At 47.3% G+C, this 18,324-nt stretch overlaps 1 protein-coding gene across 3 annotated transcripts in view; it reads right to left on the reverse strand.

The window, feature by feature from the left end:
- tpcn2 (two pore segment channel 2) overlaps positions 1–18,324 on the reverse strand; it is an 89,452-nt gene that overhangs the window by 46,181 nt on the left and 24,947 nt on the right. For all 3 annotated transcript variants that reach the window (XM_086106225.1, XM_086106224.1, XM_086106226.1), the window contains exon 4: positions 10,524–10,600. In XM_086106225.1, coding sequence (XP_085962351.1) covers positions 10,524–10,600 — 77 coding nt within the window. The remainder of the gene's footprint in view (positions 1–10,523; positions 10,601–18,324) is intronic.

Genomic DNA, 18,324 nt, shown 5'->3' on the forward strand with positions numbered 1-18,324 from the left:
CTCCGAGATATGGCGAGGGCATGAGAATGCGAGGGGAAGGGTGTTACTGTTATTAATGTTCGTGCCTCAACATGGCTACGCTCGTAAAAGCAAAACAACGAACTCAAACGCGTGTTCGTTCAATGCTGTAAACTAATTTAAAACTAACGGATTAATTTTCGGCAATTTTCTCTCAATTTTCCAGAGGAAATTTCATGAAAATGTGAAAATCCGGAATTCCGGGAAAATCGTGAGGACTCTCATCTCTCATGAGTGAGAATAAATACTGTATTTTCCGCACTAAAAGGCGCACTGGATTATAAGGCACAATCTACAATGCATCCACTAGATGGAGCTACGCTCCTTCCGTTCGACTCGAGAGGCGTTTAAGACCGCCTCCGAAAAACGTAAATTAACATGACTTCAATGAAACTACGAAAATTGAAAGGATCGTATCAAAACAGAAAATCAAGTGAGGAAATCACAAAATAAATTCTATAGCCCCCCTACAGAATTAATTTTGGCATTTCCTTGAGCGTAGCTCCAAACGATCAGAAGTTAGTAAAATGTAGGAGACTGGACTGTCTCAGAAGTATTTGTTTTTTATTCCTTTGTTGTGTACTGTATTCACAAACAAGGAAATCACAAAATAAATTCTGTAGGGAGGCTCAAGAATTTATTTTGTGATTTCCACGCTTGATTTTCTGTTTTGATGCATTATTTTCAATTTTCATAGTTTCATTGAAGTAATCGTTAATTTAAGTTTGTCGGAGGCAGTCATGAATGCCTCTCGAGTCGAACGGAAGAACAAAAGGCACGGCGACCGACAAAGACATGCCTGTGTTTGTTGAGACTGTGAAAACCATTAATGAAATGTGCGTTTTAAAAAACAACACCGCCGCTCTCCTTTTTCCGGGGCTGCAACAAAAACTTATTTAATAAAGCAACGACACAGTTCACTGAACCAACAGCAAGTTATAACATTGTAAGCATGCCTCTAGCAAGGAGCCATCTTGGGGTTTAAGTATGACCATACAAAAGGTGCATCAGATTTTAAGGCGTGCTGTGAGCTTTTAAGAAAATGGAAGACTTTTCGGTGCGCCTTATAGTGCGGAAAATACGGTATATATCTTTTAATAAATTCAAGATATAAAACCCCCCCCCCCGCATTTATTAAAAACAGAAAAAAGTAAATACAATTTCAAGACATAAGTAAACTTTTTTTAATTGTACGACGTACTATCACGACAGTCACACGTTGACTACTAAGCGAAATAATTTTCCCACAGCACGGATTTGACAAGCAATGTTATGTGATCACCTGCATCCAGTGATGGCCAAGCGGGCGTGTCATAACTAATTAACATATTGAGTCGCATGTGTCTTACCCTCCATGGCAGACCCTCTATCGAACCCCCGAGACCGACTCAACGGAACCCCAGGGGTTTGATCGAACCCAGGTTAAGAGCCACTGGTCTAGATGTTGTTATAGCCATTTAATTTTGTGATCCGCTTCTCATCATGGGGGCCGTGGGTGTGCTGGAGCCTATCCTAGCCGTCTTCGGGCAGTAGGCGGGGTACACCCTGAACTGGATGCCAGTCAATCGCAGGGCACACATAGACAAATCAACCATTCACGCGCAGAATCACACCTCGGGACAATTTAGTGTGTTCAATTAACCTGCCGGCCAATTCTTGGAATGTGGGAGGAAACCTGAGTACCTGGAGAAAACCCACGCAGGCATTGGGAGAACATAAAAATTCCAGAATTGAATCCTGCACCTCTGTACTGTGAGGCGGATGTGCTAACTAATTGACCACCGTGCCACTTGTACAGTTAATAAAGGTTTTACGATCAAAGTTTTATTTTGAAAGGCAAATGGAATGGACTGTGCTTGCACTTTAACCTACCATGTATGTAGAGTATCTGCGTTAATGTCATTGATGTGCCTTGATCAACCGATCTGTCAGCTTACAGGACAATGATCCTCATTGAAAACAGATAGATTTTTAAGAACTCATTTAAAAATAACAGTTAAGGAGTTTCCTCGAAAGAAGAAAAAGGGTCATTATGTGTCATTTCATCAAATTTCCGAAAATCTTCCCACTTAGGCATCACATAATGTCTTGGGGAAAAAAAATCGAGTGTGACAGGAAAAAAAATCACAAATATTAGGTCTCTCCTGTCATTAGTTTTCTCATGAAAAATCCTTGAATGAAGGGTAGTTTTGACGGTTATTGGCATCATACTGTGAAAAGCTATTTTAAAACAGCAATATATGGAAATCGTTTTCACCTGTAGCCTTCAAAATTTCGACAGTGCACATCTGTTAATGTGGAATGTCTGGGGCTGGTGTAGCTCAAATAAAACTGCGTACAGTAGATACTCAAACTTCTCTCAAAATTTGGCTTATCGAAATTAAATAGCAAACCTAAAGAGTGGCTGAGCTTACAGTTTTGTAGATAAAAATTTGTATGACTTCTGCCTCTCTCTCTAGTGTCAGCTAAAATATTCTCCAGAATATGTTTGTCACGGTTCTGGCCAGCAGGTGGCATGAGCGGACTTCGGTGCACACCTGCTGCCAATCTATGATTAGTAAACTCTGTATTTAAGGACCTCTCGGTTGTGCACCTGTTGTCGGAGTATTGCCTTTGCCTTGCTGCTTCCTTGCTCATAGACTGCTTTTGCTATAGACCTCGTCGTGTTTGGCTTTTGAACTCTCGGTACCAAGTATTTTGTAAGTATGGTTTTTATTTTGTGATTTGGCTTTCGCTTGCGAGTATTTGCTACATTGTTTTTTGTTTGCCTTCGCGGTTCTTATTTTCCCCCCTTGCCTTTTGTGCAAGCGCTTTTTGTTATTCGTTTTTGTGCCCTCTGGTCCTTGTTTTGACCAGCACTTTATGTTACTTCTTTGGCAGTGCGATTTTTGTATAGTAAACCCTTTTTGCTACGGAGACCTTGTCTGGTGTCTACACTTCTGGGATCCAAACTTAATTCGGCGAGTCCGAAACGTGACAGAATACTCCGACCACATGGATCCCGTAGACACCAACAAGATTATGACCGCCTTGACCAGCCAAGGACAACTAGTGTGTCAGCAGGAACAAGATCTCGCGGAACTCAGGGGAACGATCTCCCTGCTGGCTCATCGGCTCGAGAATGTGGGTTCACGAGTGGAGCAAGACGCTACCACAGGAACACCATTCCCCCTGACCGGGGAGCGGGAACCAAATATTCCACACCCCCCGCGTTATGGTGGTGAACCTGGGCTCGGTGAACAATTTCTTCACCAATGCTCGTTGGTGTTCGACCAACAACCATACAGCTATGCAAAAGATAAAACCAAGGTGGCGTCCATAATGAGTCTGTTGACTGGTCAGGCGGCGTCATGGGCATTGGAAGTGAGCAATGCTAAACCCGGGCTTCGGTCTTCCTTCCCTGATTTTGTGGCAGAGTTTCGACGGGTCTTCTGCCATCCAGTTATGGGAAGAGAGGCCAAAGGTCGGTTATTAGATTATCGGCAAGGAAAGCAATCAGTGGCCAAATACTCTCTTTCCTTTCGTATTTTGGCTGCCCGAAGTGGTTACGGGGACCGCGCCCTTCGCGGATTGTTTCGTCGCGGTTTAAATTCTTCCTTGAAAGATGAACTGGCAACCCGCGATGACAGCACTACCTTGGAGGAACTCATCCACCTGGCCATCATACTGGACCATCGTATGCGGGAAAGACGGCGGGAATGCGGAAGCGAAGGGGATCCTGTTCGTTTCCAGCCCCGACATGCTGAAGGCCAGTCTGCTTCTGATGAGTCATCGCGGTCGTCCGGATCAGAGCATCACACCGGAACCGGGGCAGTCGTCGCAGAAGGGGAGCCTATGCAGCTGGTAGGAGGACGTTTGGGTCCCGAGGAGTCCAGGTCAGGACTTCCTAGGAGACTCGAGCTGGACGGTACTCTTTATGGCCTATCACTGGCTCTTCCGGTTCGGGCATTGGTGGATTCTGGGGCGGACGATTGCTTCATTGACACTGAAATAGCTAACGAACTGGGTTGTCCTATAGAGGAGTTACATGAGATCAAGAGGGTTCACGACCTTGATGGGCGACTCCTGGCGGAGGTGAAACAGATCACAGGCCCTTTAATGTTGAGGTTATCGGGCAATCACGTCGAATATAGGAGGTTTTATCTGATGCGGTCCCGATCCGTACCGCTAATCCTGGGGTTACCCTGGCTAAAAACACATAATCCAGTCATCTCATGGGAACGCCCCGCGATTGAGAATTGGAGTCCGTTTTGCTATGCTCACTGTTTGCAGTCTGCGGCGGGGGGTAGAGGGCTGCCTCGTAACGACCCGCCTGAGTCTATTTGTTTAGATAAAGTCCCGAGCATCTACCATGATTTGCGACAAGTGTTTAGTAAGGACCGCGCTCAGTCCTTGCCGCCACACCGGCCGTACGATTGTGCCATTGACTTGCTCGCTAACACCCCGCTTCCGAGTTCTCGCTTGTATCAAGTTTCCCTAAAGGAACAAGAAGCCTTGAGGGAGTACATCGACAGCTCGCTCTCTGCTGGCCTTATTAGGCCATCTAGATCTCCTTTGGGGGCCGGGTTCTTTTTCATAGAAAAGAAAGACAAGTCACTACGTCCTTGTGTAGACTATCAGGGACTTAATGAGATAACCATCAACAATAAATATCCACTTCCACTATTAGATTCCGCGTTTGCCCCTCTCTAATCTGCAACCATCTTCACTAAACTTGATCTGCGTAGTGCCTACCATTTAGTCCGCATACGGGAGGGGGATGAATGGAAAACTGCATTCAAGACCCCACTGGGACATTTTGAGTATTTAGTCATGCCTTTTGGGTTGAGCAATGCACCCGCCGTTTTTCAGAGTCTTATTAATGACGTTTTGAGAGATTTATTGAACGTGTTTTGCTTCGTGTACCTGGACGACATATTGATTTTTTCTCGTACGCTTCAAGAGCACCAACACCACGTCAGGCTTGTTTTGCAGCGTCTCTTGGAGAATCGACTCTTCGTTAAAGCAGAGAAATGCGAGTTTCATGTGGAGTCAGTTACGTTTCTTGGTTTTATTATTGAGAAGGGTCAGCTGAGAGCTGATTCCGCCAAAACTAAGGCGGTGGTGGAGTGGCCTACACCCACCACTAGGAAACGGCTACAACGTTTCTTGGGTTTCGCCAACTTCTACAGACGATTCATCAAGAACTATAGCCAGAGAGCCCTTCCGTTAACCCGGTTGACATCCGTCAAGGTCCCCTTTAGGTGGGACTCTGATGCCGACAATGCGTTTTCTGAATTAAAGAAGGCTTTCACTAACCCCCGTTTTGCAACATCCAAACCCCGATGTCCCTTTTGTGGTAGAGGTGGACGCTTCAGAGACTGGAGTGGGGGCGGTATTGTCACAGCGTTCCCCAGTCGACCAGAGACTCCACCCTTGCGCCTTCTTCTCTCGTCGTCTCAGTCCCGCGGAAACCAACTATGATGTGGGAAATCGTGAACTGCTGGCAGTCGTTTCAGCTCTACAAGAATGGAGGCACTGGCTCGAGGGGACTAAGGAGCCCTTCACCGTGTACACCGACCACAAGAACCTCGCATACATTCGCTCTGCCAAGAGACTGAACTCACGTCAAGCCCGGTGGGCGCTACTACTTACGCGCTACAACTTTACACTCACCTATTGTCCAGGTTCCAAGAACATAAGACCAGATGCCCTATCACGTATCCATGACCCCACTGAGAGGAGCAGCGAACCAGGGAGCATTCTTCCGGACCACTGCATCTTGGGGGCGCTGAGGTGGGAAATCGAGCGAAAGATCCAGGAGGCCCAAGACGGAACCCAAGTCCCGGCTGGCTGTCCTGCTGGGAAACTCTTTGTACCCCCACCTCTGCATTCGGAGGTGTTGCAGTGGGGGCACTCGTCAAAGGTGGCTTGCCATCCTGGGATGAACCGGACCCGGCATCTCGTCTCTCAGCGGTTTTGGTGGCCGGAGCTGCGGAAGGACGTTCTAGATTTCGTCAAGGCCTGCTCCACCTGCGCCTGTAGTAAGGCCTCTCACCAGCCTCCGGCAGGGTTGCTCCAACCCCTTCCCGTTCCACCTCGACCCTGGTCACACATCTCCATGGACTTTGTCACTGGCCTCCCTCCTTCCCGGGGAAAGTCCGTTATTCTTACCATTGTGGACCGCTTCTCTAAATCTGCTCATTTTGTTCCTTTATCCAAGTTACCGTCTGCGCTGGAGACCGCTGACCTTCTCGTTCGCCATGTCTTCCGGCTCCATGGGATTCCAGTGGACATTGTGTCGGACCGGGGTCCCCAATTCGTCTCCAGGGTGTGGAAGCGGTTTTGTCGGGCCCTGGGAGCCACGGCAAGTCTATCGTCGGGTTACCACCCGCAGTCCAACGGACAGACAGAACGCATGAACGAGGACCTGGAGGCGGCTCTGCGTTGCGTGTGTCTTCATCGGCCCTCGTCATGGTCTGTTCACCTGCCGTGGGTGGAATATGCCCATAACACTCTCGTGTCGTCAGCCACAGGTCGGTCTCCTTTTATGTCTGCCTATGGCTATCAGCCGCCGCTTTTTCCATCACAAGAAGCACAGGTGGAGGTCCCGTCGGTGCAGCTTCATCTGAAACGGGCTCATCGCATGTGGGGGGAGACAGGGCCGCGTTGTCTCGCACCGCCTCCAGGAACCGGATGATCGTCGTCGTCGCCCGGCGCCAGCCTACCAGGTGGGCCAGGAGGTATGGCTGTCTACAAGGGATCTACGTCTGGCCGGCACCTCGAGCAAGTTGGGGCCCCGCTTCATGGGACCGTTCGTTGTGGAATCGATCGTCAGCCCCGTCTCCGTCAAGCTCCGGCTGCCGCCCACCATGAAGGTCCACCCAGTTTTTCACGTTTCCCTGCTTAAGCCGGTGGCCACCAGTCCCTTGGCTCCGCCTCCCACCTCGCCTCCTCCTCCACGGATTGTCGATGGTGACCCGGTGTACACGGTGCGGGAAATTTTGGACTCTCGGCGCAGGGGTAAGGGGTTCCAGTACCTGGTCGACTGGGAGGGCTACGGCCCGGAGGATCGGCAGTGGGTCCCCCGCTCCTGGATCTTGGACCCGTCCCTTCTCCGCGCTTTCCACGCTGCGCACCCATCGAAGCCGGGTGGTCCGCCAGGAGGCGTCCGTTGAGGGGGGGGGTACTGTCACGGTTCTGGCCAGCAGGTGGCATGAGCGGACTTCGGTGCACACCTGCTGCCAATCTATGATTAGTAAACTCTGTATTTAAGGACCCCTCGGTTGTGCGCCTGTTGTCGTAGTTTTGCCTTGCTGCTTCCTTGCTCATAGACTGCTTTTGCTATAGACCTCGTTGTGTTTGGCTTTTGAACTCTCGGTACCAAGTATTTTGTAAGTATGGTTTTTATTTTGTGATTTGGCTTTCGCTTGCGAGTATTTGCTACATTGTTTTTTGTTTGCCTTCGCGGTTCTTATTTTTCCCCCCTTGCCTTTTGTGCAAGCGCTTTTTGTTATTCGTTTTTGTGCCCTCTGGTCCTTGTTTTGACCAGCACTTTGTTACTTCTTTGGCAGTGCGATTTTTGTATAGTAAACCCTTTTTGCTACGGAGACCTTGTCTGGTGTCTACACTTCTGGGATCCAAACTTAATTCGGCTAGTCCGAAACGTGACAATGTTTTTTCTTGGACGAATTTGTTTCAAAGATAATGGGGCTCAAAAAAGGAAATAAACAAATATTTTCCCAACTTCAGAGCCATATTCCAAAAAACCTGACAACAGGTGTCATATTCCACCTTACTTTTGTTGAAATTCTAGTTAAAAACGTTGGGAGGGTGTTTTGCCTCATTTCGAAACAACAATTTTTTTTATTTTTAATCTTGATATTGGTGAGGGGCTTGTGACTGTATTTGTTCTTGTAAAGTTAAATTTATCAAGAGCATTTAGTCACATGTTGACAATGACATTGATAAAAAATTGCCCCCTGTTGTGATATTTACTAGTAGACTATTAGATAATAAAAAGCCCCACAAAAAACCCTACCTATATCAGTATTTATAAAAAAAAAAAAAAAAACTGACACAACAAGAAAAAAAACCTCCTTCCCAGTTCTTAAAAGATTATTTTTTTTTAAAAGAAGTTCATCTATCCATCCATTTTCTGAACCGCTTTATCCTCACAAGACTCGCGGGGAGTGCTGGAGCCTACTCTAGCCATCTTCGGGCAGTAGGCGGGGGACACCCTGAACCGGTTGCCAGTCAATCGCAGAGCACACAGAGACGAACTACCATCTAGGCTCACACTCACACCTAGGGACAATTTAGACTCAAAATTTTAGAGTGTTCGATCAGCCTGCCATGCATGTTTTTGAAATGTGGGAGGAAACCGGAGTACCCGGATAAAACCCCCGGGCAGAACATGCAAACTCCACACAGGAAGTGTGGAGTTGGGATCGAACCTGTGTAGTGTGAGTTTGACGCGCGAACCTCTCGATCACCGGGCCACTAGTACTTCCTTTTTTGAGTCTAAATATTTGTGGAACTGATCAACGAAGAAGTAACCATATTTTGGAAATTGTTTAACCTACCACGACACAGAGAGACAAAAGTGAAAGAAGTCTTAATCCTGCAAAAATGGGGTCTCAACAACTCTTTAAATTTATTTCATTTTGACAAACCAAACTTTGGGATAAGTTCAAGTTCCTACCATACTACCTTATAATTGAGTTCCAAACCTGACATTCCAAATTTCAAAGCTATTCGTAACGGATATTGACTGTGGAAATTTTGAAGGCTACAGGTGAGATAATTTTCCAGATATATTGCAAAAAAACTAACTAAATCTAAACTAACAAATATTCAATAATTTTCCATTAGAGAAATATTGACAAGATAAGCCCAATACAGTAATCCCTAGTTTATCGCGGGGGTTACGTTCCAAAAAGAACCAGTGATAAGTGAAATCCGTGAAGTAGGATTTATGAAAAAAAAAAAAAATGTGAGAGGGACGAAATTTCAAATGTGCTGTATGTTTGACAATATAATTGTACTTGATAGTCAGCTTTATCTCTCTTTTTCGTTAATGGATGCTACAGCTTCTTGTTGCCTTCAAGCTTAGCTTTTAGCAGACGTGTGCACATTGCAGCATGACGTCTTTGATCCACTGGTGAAAAGGACACTTTGATTCGCTCCTCTTTCATCGAGAACTGCTTCAGACAACAAAGTGTATGTGTCTCATGTGTTGTCTTGTATTATTTTGTCAACTTTTCTTTTGATGGCGGCGTGGACACCCACAGCGGCTCCTTTTGTTTTATGTTGAGAGGGAAGAAATGCCATCTGTGCTGTATGTGAGCACATTTGAAATTCAAATTCAATTCGAATGTATTTTTTACAGTGATTATACAACACTGAACTGTGTATACAATGCAGAGGCGATTGCTCTCAGACTGCAACCAAAGCTCAGCTTCCCCTAAAATGTCAAAATGTAAGTGATCAAATACGTATATGTGTGTACATACAATTGACTAAATATGCGTTACAACGCGCTCAACTTTTGTTCCGAATCAGCTTCTTATTACTGGTTACGATGAGACTCTCTTTTCATTCATTCCCGCAGCTTCACTGTGCTTTAAACTGTGTGGACGCTGAGCGTCGACTGTGCGTACCCTGGGCGTCTCGAGAGTTCAGTGTAGGTTGTCCCAATGCATCGAAACGAGACGAGTCATTGGATAAATGCTGGTTTTGTCCCGCCCTTTGGACGCTCAGCGTCTCGTCTATGGACAGTGGGCGTTTACAGGTTGGCCTGGAAACTCAGCTTTCTGCATGATGATTGGATCATCTGTCTGAGGCTGAATTTCTTTTTGATGGACAGCGAAATGAGCCAATCACCGATCTTATGGTGCAGGCAACCTCATTTTTTTGAAAAGGAATGGAGATTAGAATTCACGTATAAATAAATGGACACATTTTATGATGTAGGCCAAAATTGAGCTTCCCCTCCTTGACAGACCAGCATCCGCCACTGATACAATGAAACCAAAGACCAAAAACTTGCAAAGTAAATTTGGCAAGCTGTGCGGAGACTGTTCACGTCGGTCAGTGCCCTAGCCAATCTGGATGCAGAATGCAATTCACTATTTAACTCATTCAGTACCAGACAATTCTAGACCAAGTCTGAAAAGACGTTTAAAAACGTCATTGGGAGTGAATGAGTTAAAAGCATTAAAAAAATTGCACTAAAAAAATCAGTGAAAAAGCGAAGCCGCAGAATGTGAACCGCGTTAGAGCGAGGGATCACTGTATTTCAAATCTTTCCGATTAAGAAGCGGGACTTTTTACGAGAATTTTTACAGGACATTCTGAGGTGGCTACATGGGGGGTATTTGATGAAATGGCAAAGAATGACCCAATGATCAAGAACATTTGGTCATGATTCTTGTTTTAAAGACCCAATGAGTGTGAATTAAATTAAGCACATCAACAACCAGAGCTTGACAGACAATGAAGAAAGTAAGAAAGTTTGAACTGACCATTGGCATATCCTTGAGTAGTACCAACGATACAGACGGAGTGAGCTTGTATCCACCCGGTGGTTGATGGATCGATACTGGAGGAAGGCAAGTAAACATGCTGACTAAACTATATTGGACATTGTCAACATCATCGAAAACTGACAAAAATACGACACACGTATACAGCTTTAAGACTCCATAATTGTGGACAATAAACATAAATGGGTTAAATATAACACCCAACTATTGGTAACACAAAAATATGAAAAGGATTAACATCCTGATAATTTCATGAATCAAATTTTTTGCACCACACAATGCATTCTAGGAACCATTGTAAATAGCACAGCCACCTTACGCTGCTGTGTTTTCTATGCTATTGCTATTTATTATTTATTATATTTATTCTACAAATATATCGCTAATGCTTTATTTTATATTGCACTGATATTGAACTGTGTAGTTCTTTTCTGAAACATTTATTTTGTGCATATATATTATATACACACACACATATATATATATAGATAGATACATATATACTAGAGCTGTCAAACGATAAATATTTAATTGTGATTAAAAACGCAACTGTCATAATGAACTCACAATCGTGATTACTCACACATTTATCATTTCTGAATTTCCTTTTATCAGAATCAGAATCATCTTTATTGACCAAGTATGTAGAATACACAAGGAATTTGTCTCCGGTATAACACGCTGCATTAGTATCATCATAAACAAGGACATGACAAATAAGTATGGAAAAATAAGTATGGAAGGACATTTCGTAATGTAAGTGAACTGTTTTGCGGTGGTACCGCCCAGTGACAACTGTGAGACAATGTGCAAAATATCAAGCAGAGCTAAAGTAATCAGTGGTAGAATACAAAATTATAACAGTTGTACAGTTGGTGCAGAAAATCATTGAACCATTTTAAAGTGACAGGAAGCAGTATTTGGAGTACAAAACGTGTGCAATTGTGCAGATGTCCTTGAGCACTTTGAATTGTCTGGTGCGGTGGAGTACACATCAGTGACTGTTTAGGGAGTTAATGGCGAGAGGGAAGAAGCTGTTTAAGTGTCTGCTGGATTTGGTGCGCATGGATCGGTAGCGCCTGCCTGAGGGGAGTAGCTGGAAAAGGTAGTGGGCAGGATGCGGGGGATCCAGTAGGATTTTCCATGCCCTTGTCTTGATTCTTGCAGTGTGCAAGTCCTCAAGAGTGGGGAGGGCGGTGCCAATGATTTTTTCCGCCGTCCTAACTGCCCGTTGAAATCGGATTTTGTCCTTTTTTGTGGCGGCCCCAAACCAAACCGTGATGGAAGAACACAGGATTGATTCGATGACTGCCGTGTAGAACTGTCTTAGCACCTCCTGTGGCAGGCCATGCTTCCTCCGCAGCCTCAGGAAGTTCATCCTCTGCTGGGCCCTTTTCAGGATGGAGTTGGTGTTGACCTCCCAGACTTCATGATCTGGGAGACTGTGATTCCCAAGGAACTTGAAGGTCTCGACGGTTGACACAGGGCATTTGGATAGTGTGAGGGGCAGCTGTGGTGAAGGATGTTTCCTGAAGTCCACGATCATCTCTACAATCTTGAGCGTGTTCAGTCCGAGGTTGTGTCGGCTGCACCAGAGCTCCAGCTGCTCCACTTGTTGTCGGTACACAGACTCGTCGCCGTCTTTGATGAGACCGATGACCGTGGTGTCGTCTGCGAACTTTATGAGTTTTACAGCTGGGCGGGTCAGGAAGCTGAGGATCCACTGGCAGATCGTCGGGGACACACCGAGCTGGAGAAGTTTAGGGGTGAGGAGTTCTGATATGATGGTGTTGAACGCAGAGCTGAAATCCACAAACAGGATCCTTGCATAGGTCCCTGTGCTGTCGAGGTGCTCGAGGATGTAGTGCAGGCCGATGTTGACTGCGTCCTCCACAGACCTGTTTGCCTGCTAGGCAAACTGAAGAGGGTCCAGCAGGGGTCCGGTAACGTTCTTTAGGTGGTTCAGCACAAGGCATTCAAAGGACTTTATGACCACAGACGTCAGCGCGACAGGCCGATAGTTGTTCAGTTCCGATGTTGCCGGTTTCTTGGGCACTGGGATAATGGTAGACTGTTTGAAGCAGGATGGGACCTAGCACAGCTCCAGGGATCTGTTGAAGATTTGTGTGAAGACCGGAGCCAGCTGGTCAGCGCAGACTTTCAGGCAGGAGGGGGACACTTTGTTATATTTTTTTGTCCTATTTTTTCCCGTTTTAATGCTCTCATCAGCAATGCAAATTATTTCAGCTTGAGTCTAGCTGTGGACAATGTTGACAGGCTTGCATGCAGCAGCCATACATTTAGCTATGGCTTCAGCAAATGTGTTCTTCGTCGTGTTATCCATTTTCTTCGCTTTGAAATGATTCATAGCTGTCCGTCTTAGACGAGGGGGCGGAGTACTCACATCAGCTGCGTGCTTGGCCATTAAGTGGAATTTCAGACTCGACGTGCCGTGATGATAGCTCAGTTTACGACTGCATTCAGGTAACTTTGGTCTTGTCAGTGGAACCATCTGACAACTTTTTAAAAGTAAACTTTCCATTCATAAACCCTTTAAGTACCGTATTTTCACGACCATTCGATGCACCGTATGGTTGGGCGCAGTCTCATTAATGGGTGCTATTTCTGTATTTTACACATAGACAAAACGCACTGTATTATTGGGCGCAATTTTAAAGTGGTAAAACATACGCCAGCTTAAACATACGGCATGCATGCGCGCACGCTAAAAACACGTTAGCTTGTAGCATACGGTAGCATGCCAAGACATACAGATACAAGCTAAAAACACGTTTTTAAAAAGGCAACGGAAAACTGAGTTCCGTTGTATTTTATTTAGCTATCGTACAATGTACTCACGTTTTTCGATCAATCATCACCCAGAAATCCATCAAAGTCCTCATCCTCTGTATCAGAATTGAACAATTGTGCAAGTACCGGTAATCCATCAAAAAAGCCGTGTTCCCTCTCGTTGTCAGTCACTCTCATTGCCATGTGGCTCCACAGAAATGATGCCGGCTTTGCCAAAAACTCGAACAACAGTGCAAGCAGACACGTTCGACCAAGCAGCCACAATCCATTCGCACATTGTGGCGTAACTCGCCCGGCGCTGCCTCTCACTCTTTGTAAAGTTGTGTTTGCCATCGATCAATCATTGTTCCCATGCCGTTCGCAACTTTACTTTGAACGCCCGGTTGATGCCGATGTCCAGCGGTTGGCGTTCTTTAGTTAAGCCTCTGGGAATAACGGCAAGCTCAGAGTTCATTTGCTTGACTTGGTTTTTCACCGCTGCTGTGAGATGGGCACGCATGCCAAAAGCATAACCGATGGCTTGAAGTTTGAACTGAGCTTCGTAGGCGTGTCTCTTTGTAGAATTTATTTTCGGGGGTTCTTAGAAACCAAAACCGAAGTTGTTTTGCAACAATGCACATAGCCACACTCTATACAGGTGTTGGTACCTGCTAGGGGCATCCCTTTAGCGTCCACTTACACGCCCACCCTTCACTCATTGGCGGACTTCTTCGCTGCATGCCCGTCCTCACTCACGTCCGCCTTTTCTCTGTCTCTCTCTCCATATATGTATATATACGCGCCCACCCTTCACTGATTGGCCGACTTCTTTGCCGCATGCCTGTCCACAGTCACTTCCGCCTTTTCTCTATATAAACAGCGTGTCGGCTGTCAGTCAGGTTTTGGAACTCAGCGCATTGACAAGACGCTCCGCATCATAAGGGGTCCTGTCCATTTTGGAGAAAATTTTAGACTTTTAATGGCGCCTTATAGTCGTGAAAATACGGTATCTGTTTTCAGTGTCTCGTGCTGCTGTGGCAGCGCGCTTATTGTTTTGTTTCCGGTTTATTTATAGAGCAACGTAACATCCGCTGTGACGTGTTGCTGCGTTAATCTCGCAATAATTTTTTTTAAACCACGTTAAAATTAAATTGATGCCGATAATAACGCGCTAAACTGACAGCTCTAATATATACATTATATATAATATAAACATATATATATATATACAGTATATATATACATACATAGATATATACTGTACATATATACATACATAGATATATACATATATATGTGTACATCCATCCATCCATCCATCCATCATCTACCGCTTATCCGGGGCCGGGTCGCGGGGGCAACAGCTTTAGCAGGGAAGCCCAGACTTCCCTCTCCCTAGCTACTTCTTTCAGCTCTCCCCGGGGGATCCCGAGACGTTCCCAGGCCAGCTGGGTGACATAGTCTCTCCAGCGTGTCCTGGGTCTTCCTCGGGGTCTCCTCCCGGTGGGACATGCCCAGAACACCTCACCAGGGAGGCGCTCAGGGGGCATCCGAATCAGATGCCCAAGCCACTTAATCTGGCTCCTCTCGATGTGGAGGAGAAGCGGCTCGACTCTGAGCCCCTCCCGGATGACCGAGCTTCTCACCTTATCTCTAAGGGAGAGCCCGGACACCCTGCGGAGAAAACTCATTTCGGCCGCTTGTAACCGGGATCTCGTTCTTTCGGTCACGACCCATAGCTTGTGACCATAGATGAGGGTTGGAACGTAGATCGACCGGTAAATTGAGAGCTTCGCCCTTTGGCTCAGCTCCTTCTTCACCACGACAGACCGATACAACGTCCGCATCACAGCAGACGCTGCACCGATCCGCCTGTCGATCTCCCGCTCCCTCCTGCCCCCACTCGTGAACAAGACCCCAAGATACTTGAACTCCTCCACTTGGGGCAAGATCTCCTCACCGACCCGGAGGGGACACTCGACCCTTTTCCGACTGAGGACCATGGTTTCAGATTTGGAGGTGCTGATCTTCATCCCAACCGCTTCACACTCGGCTGCGAAACGCTCGAGTGAGAGTTGGAGAGCCCTGTTTGAAAGAGCCAACAGCACCACATCATCTGCAAAAAGCAGGGATGCAATACTGAGGCCCCCAAAACGGACCCCCTCAACGCTTCGGCTGCGGCTAGAAATTCTGTCCATAAAGGTTATGAACAGAATCTGTGACAAAGGGCAGCCTTGGCGGAGTCCTACCCCCACTGGAAACGATTCCGACTTACTGCCGGCAATGCGAACCAAACTCTGACATCGGTGGTATAGTGACCGAACAGCCCGTATCAGGGGGTTCGGTACCCCATACCCACGAAGCACCCCCCACAGAACTCCCGGAGGGACACGGTCAAACGCCTTCTCCAAGTCCACAAAACACATGTAGTCTGGTTGGGCGAATTCCCACATACCCTCGAGGACCCTGCTAAGGGTGTAGAGCTGGTCCACTGTTCCACGGCCGGGACGAAAACCACACTGCTCCTCCTCAATCTGAGGCTCGACTTCCTGACGGACCCTCCTCTCCAGCACCCCTGAATAGACCTTACCAGGGAGGCTGAGGAGTGTGATCCCTCTGTAGTTGGAACACACCCTCCGGTCCCCCTTTTTAAAAAGAGGGACTACCACCCCGGTCTGCCAATCCAGAGGCACTCTCCCTGTTGACCACGCGATGTTGCAGAGGCGTGTCAACCAGGACAGCCCCACAACATCCAGAGCCTTGAGGAACTCCGGGCAGATGTCATCCACCCCTGGGGCCTTGCCACCGAGGAGCTTTTTAACCACATCGGTGACTTCAACCACAGAGATAGGAGAGCCCATCTCAGAGTCCCCAGGCTCTGCTTCCTCCAAGGAAGGCGTGTTGGTGGAGTTGAGGAGGTCTTCGAAGTACTCTGCCCACCGGTTCACAACGTCCCGAGTCGAAGTCCTCAGCGCCCCATCCCCACTGTACACAGTGTTAGTGGTGCGCTGCTTCCCCCTCCTGAGACGTCGGATGGTGGACCAAAATCTCCTCGAAGCCGTCCGGAAGTCGGCTTCCATGGCCTCACCGAACTCTTCCCACGCTCGGGTTTTTGCCTCGGCGACCACCGAAGCTGCGTTCCGCTTCGCCAGTCGATACCCGTCAGCTGCCTCTGGGGTCCCACAGGCCATAAAGGCCCGATAGGACTCCTTCTTCAGCTTGACGGCATCCCTTACTGCTGGTGTCCACCATCGAGTACGGGGGTTGCCGCCACGACAGGCACCAACCACCTTACGGCCACAACTCAGATTGGCCGCCTCAACAATAGAGGCACGGAACATGGTCCACTCGGGCTCAATGTCCCCCGCCTCCCCCGGAACATGGGAAAAGCTCTGTCGGAGGTGGGAGTTGAAACTCCTTCTGACAGGGGATTCCGCCAGACGCTCCCAACAAACCCTCACAATACGTTTGGGTCTGCCAGGACGGACCGGCATCTTCCCCCACCATCGGAGCCTACTCACCACCAGGTGGTGATCAGTTGACAGCTCCGCCCCTCTCTTCACCCGAGTGTCCAGAACATGCGGCCGCAAATCCGATGATACAACTACAAAGTCGATCATCGAACTGCGGCCTAGGGTGTCGTGGTGCCAAGTGCACATATGGACACCCTTATGTTTGAACAAGGTGTTCGTTATGGACAATCCGTGGCGAGCACAGAAGTCCAATAACAAAACACCACTCGAGTTCTGATCGGGGGGGCCGTTCCTCCCAATCACGCCCCTCCAGGTCTCACTGTCATTGCCCACGTGAGCATTGACGTCCCCCAGCAGAACAAGGGAGTCCCCAGCAGGAGTACTCTCCACACACCCTCCAAGGACTCCAAAAAGGGTGGGTATGCTGAGCTGCTGTTTGGTGCATATGCACAAACAACAGTCAGGACCCATCCACCCACCCGAAGGCGGAGGGAGGCAACCCTCTCGTCTACCGGTGTGAACCCCAATGTACAGGCACTGAGCCGGGGGGCAATGAGTATGCCCACACCTGCTCTGCGCCTCTCACCTTGAGCAACCCCAGAGTGGAAGAGAGTCCAACCCCTCTCGAGAGAACTGGTACCAGAACCCAGGCTGTGTGCGGAGGCAAGTCCGACTATATCTAGTCGGAAATTCTCTGCCTCACACACCAGCTCGGGCTCCTTCCCTGCCAGAGAGGTGACATTCCATGTCCCAAGAGCTAGCTTCTGCAGCCGAGGATCGGACCGCCAGGGTCCCCGCCTTTGGCTGCCGCCCAGCTCACATTGCACCCGACCCCTTTGGCCCCTCTCATGGGTGGTGAGCCCATGGGAAGGGGGACCCACGTTGCCTCTTCGGGCTGTGCCCGGCCGGGCCCCATGGGTGTAGGCCCGGCCACCAGGCACTTGCCAACGAGCCCCACCTCCAGGCCTGGCTCCAGAGGGGGGCCCCGGTGACCCGCGTCCGGGCAAGGGAAACCTTGGTCCATATATTTTTGTCATCATCAGGGGTCTATACGTGTACATTTATATATATTAGAGCTGTCAAATGATTAAAATATTTAATCTAATTAAAAATGCAACCGTCATAATTAACTCAAATAAACTAAAAATTAATCGTGACTACTCACACATTTTTTATCGTTTCTGAATTTCCTTTTATATTTTTTTGTCCTATTTTTCCCCATTTTAATGCTCTCGACATGGAATCATGAATCAGTTTTCTATGTGCAAAATGCAAATATTTACTGAAATAACAATTTTGATTTTCAATTTTACATGAACATTTTTCACTTGGAGCAGTTATTCACACATAATCTCTCACACAATATTACTGTCCATCAACAACAGTGAAAAAAATATTTTGTCACACAACAGCTGCTTTAACAGCTCTTTTTATGGAATCAAAACAGAGCAATATAACATTATAAAGTGCACATCTAAGGTAAACTAGTACTCGGCCTATAGTGGATTTAAGCCATG

This window comes from Hippocampus guttulatus, chromosome 3 (assembly GCF_054856545.1).
Source record: "Hippocampus guttulatus isolate MCC_2025c chromosome 3, RoL_Hgut_1.0, whole genome shotgun sequence".
Lineage (NCBI taxonomy): Eukaryota > Metazoa > Chordata > Actinopteri > Syngnathiformes > Syngnathidae > Hippocampus > Hippocampus guttulatus.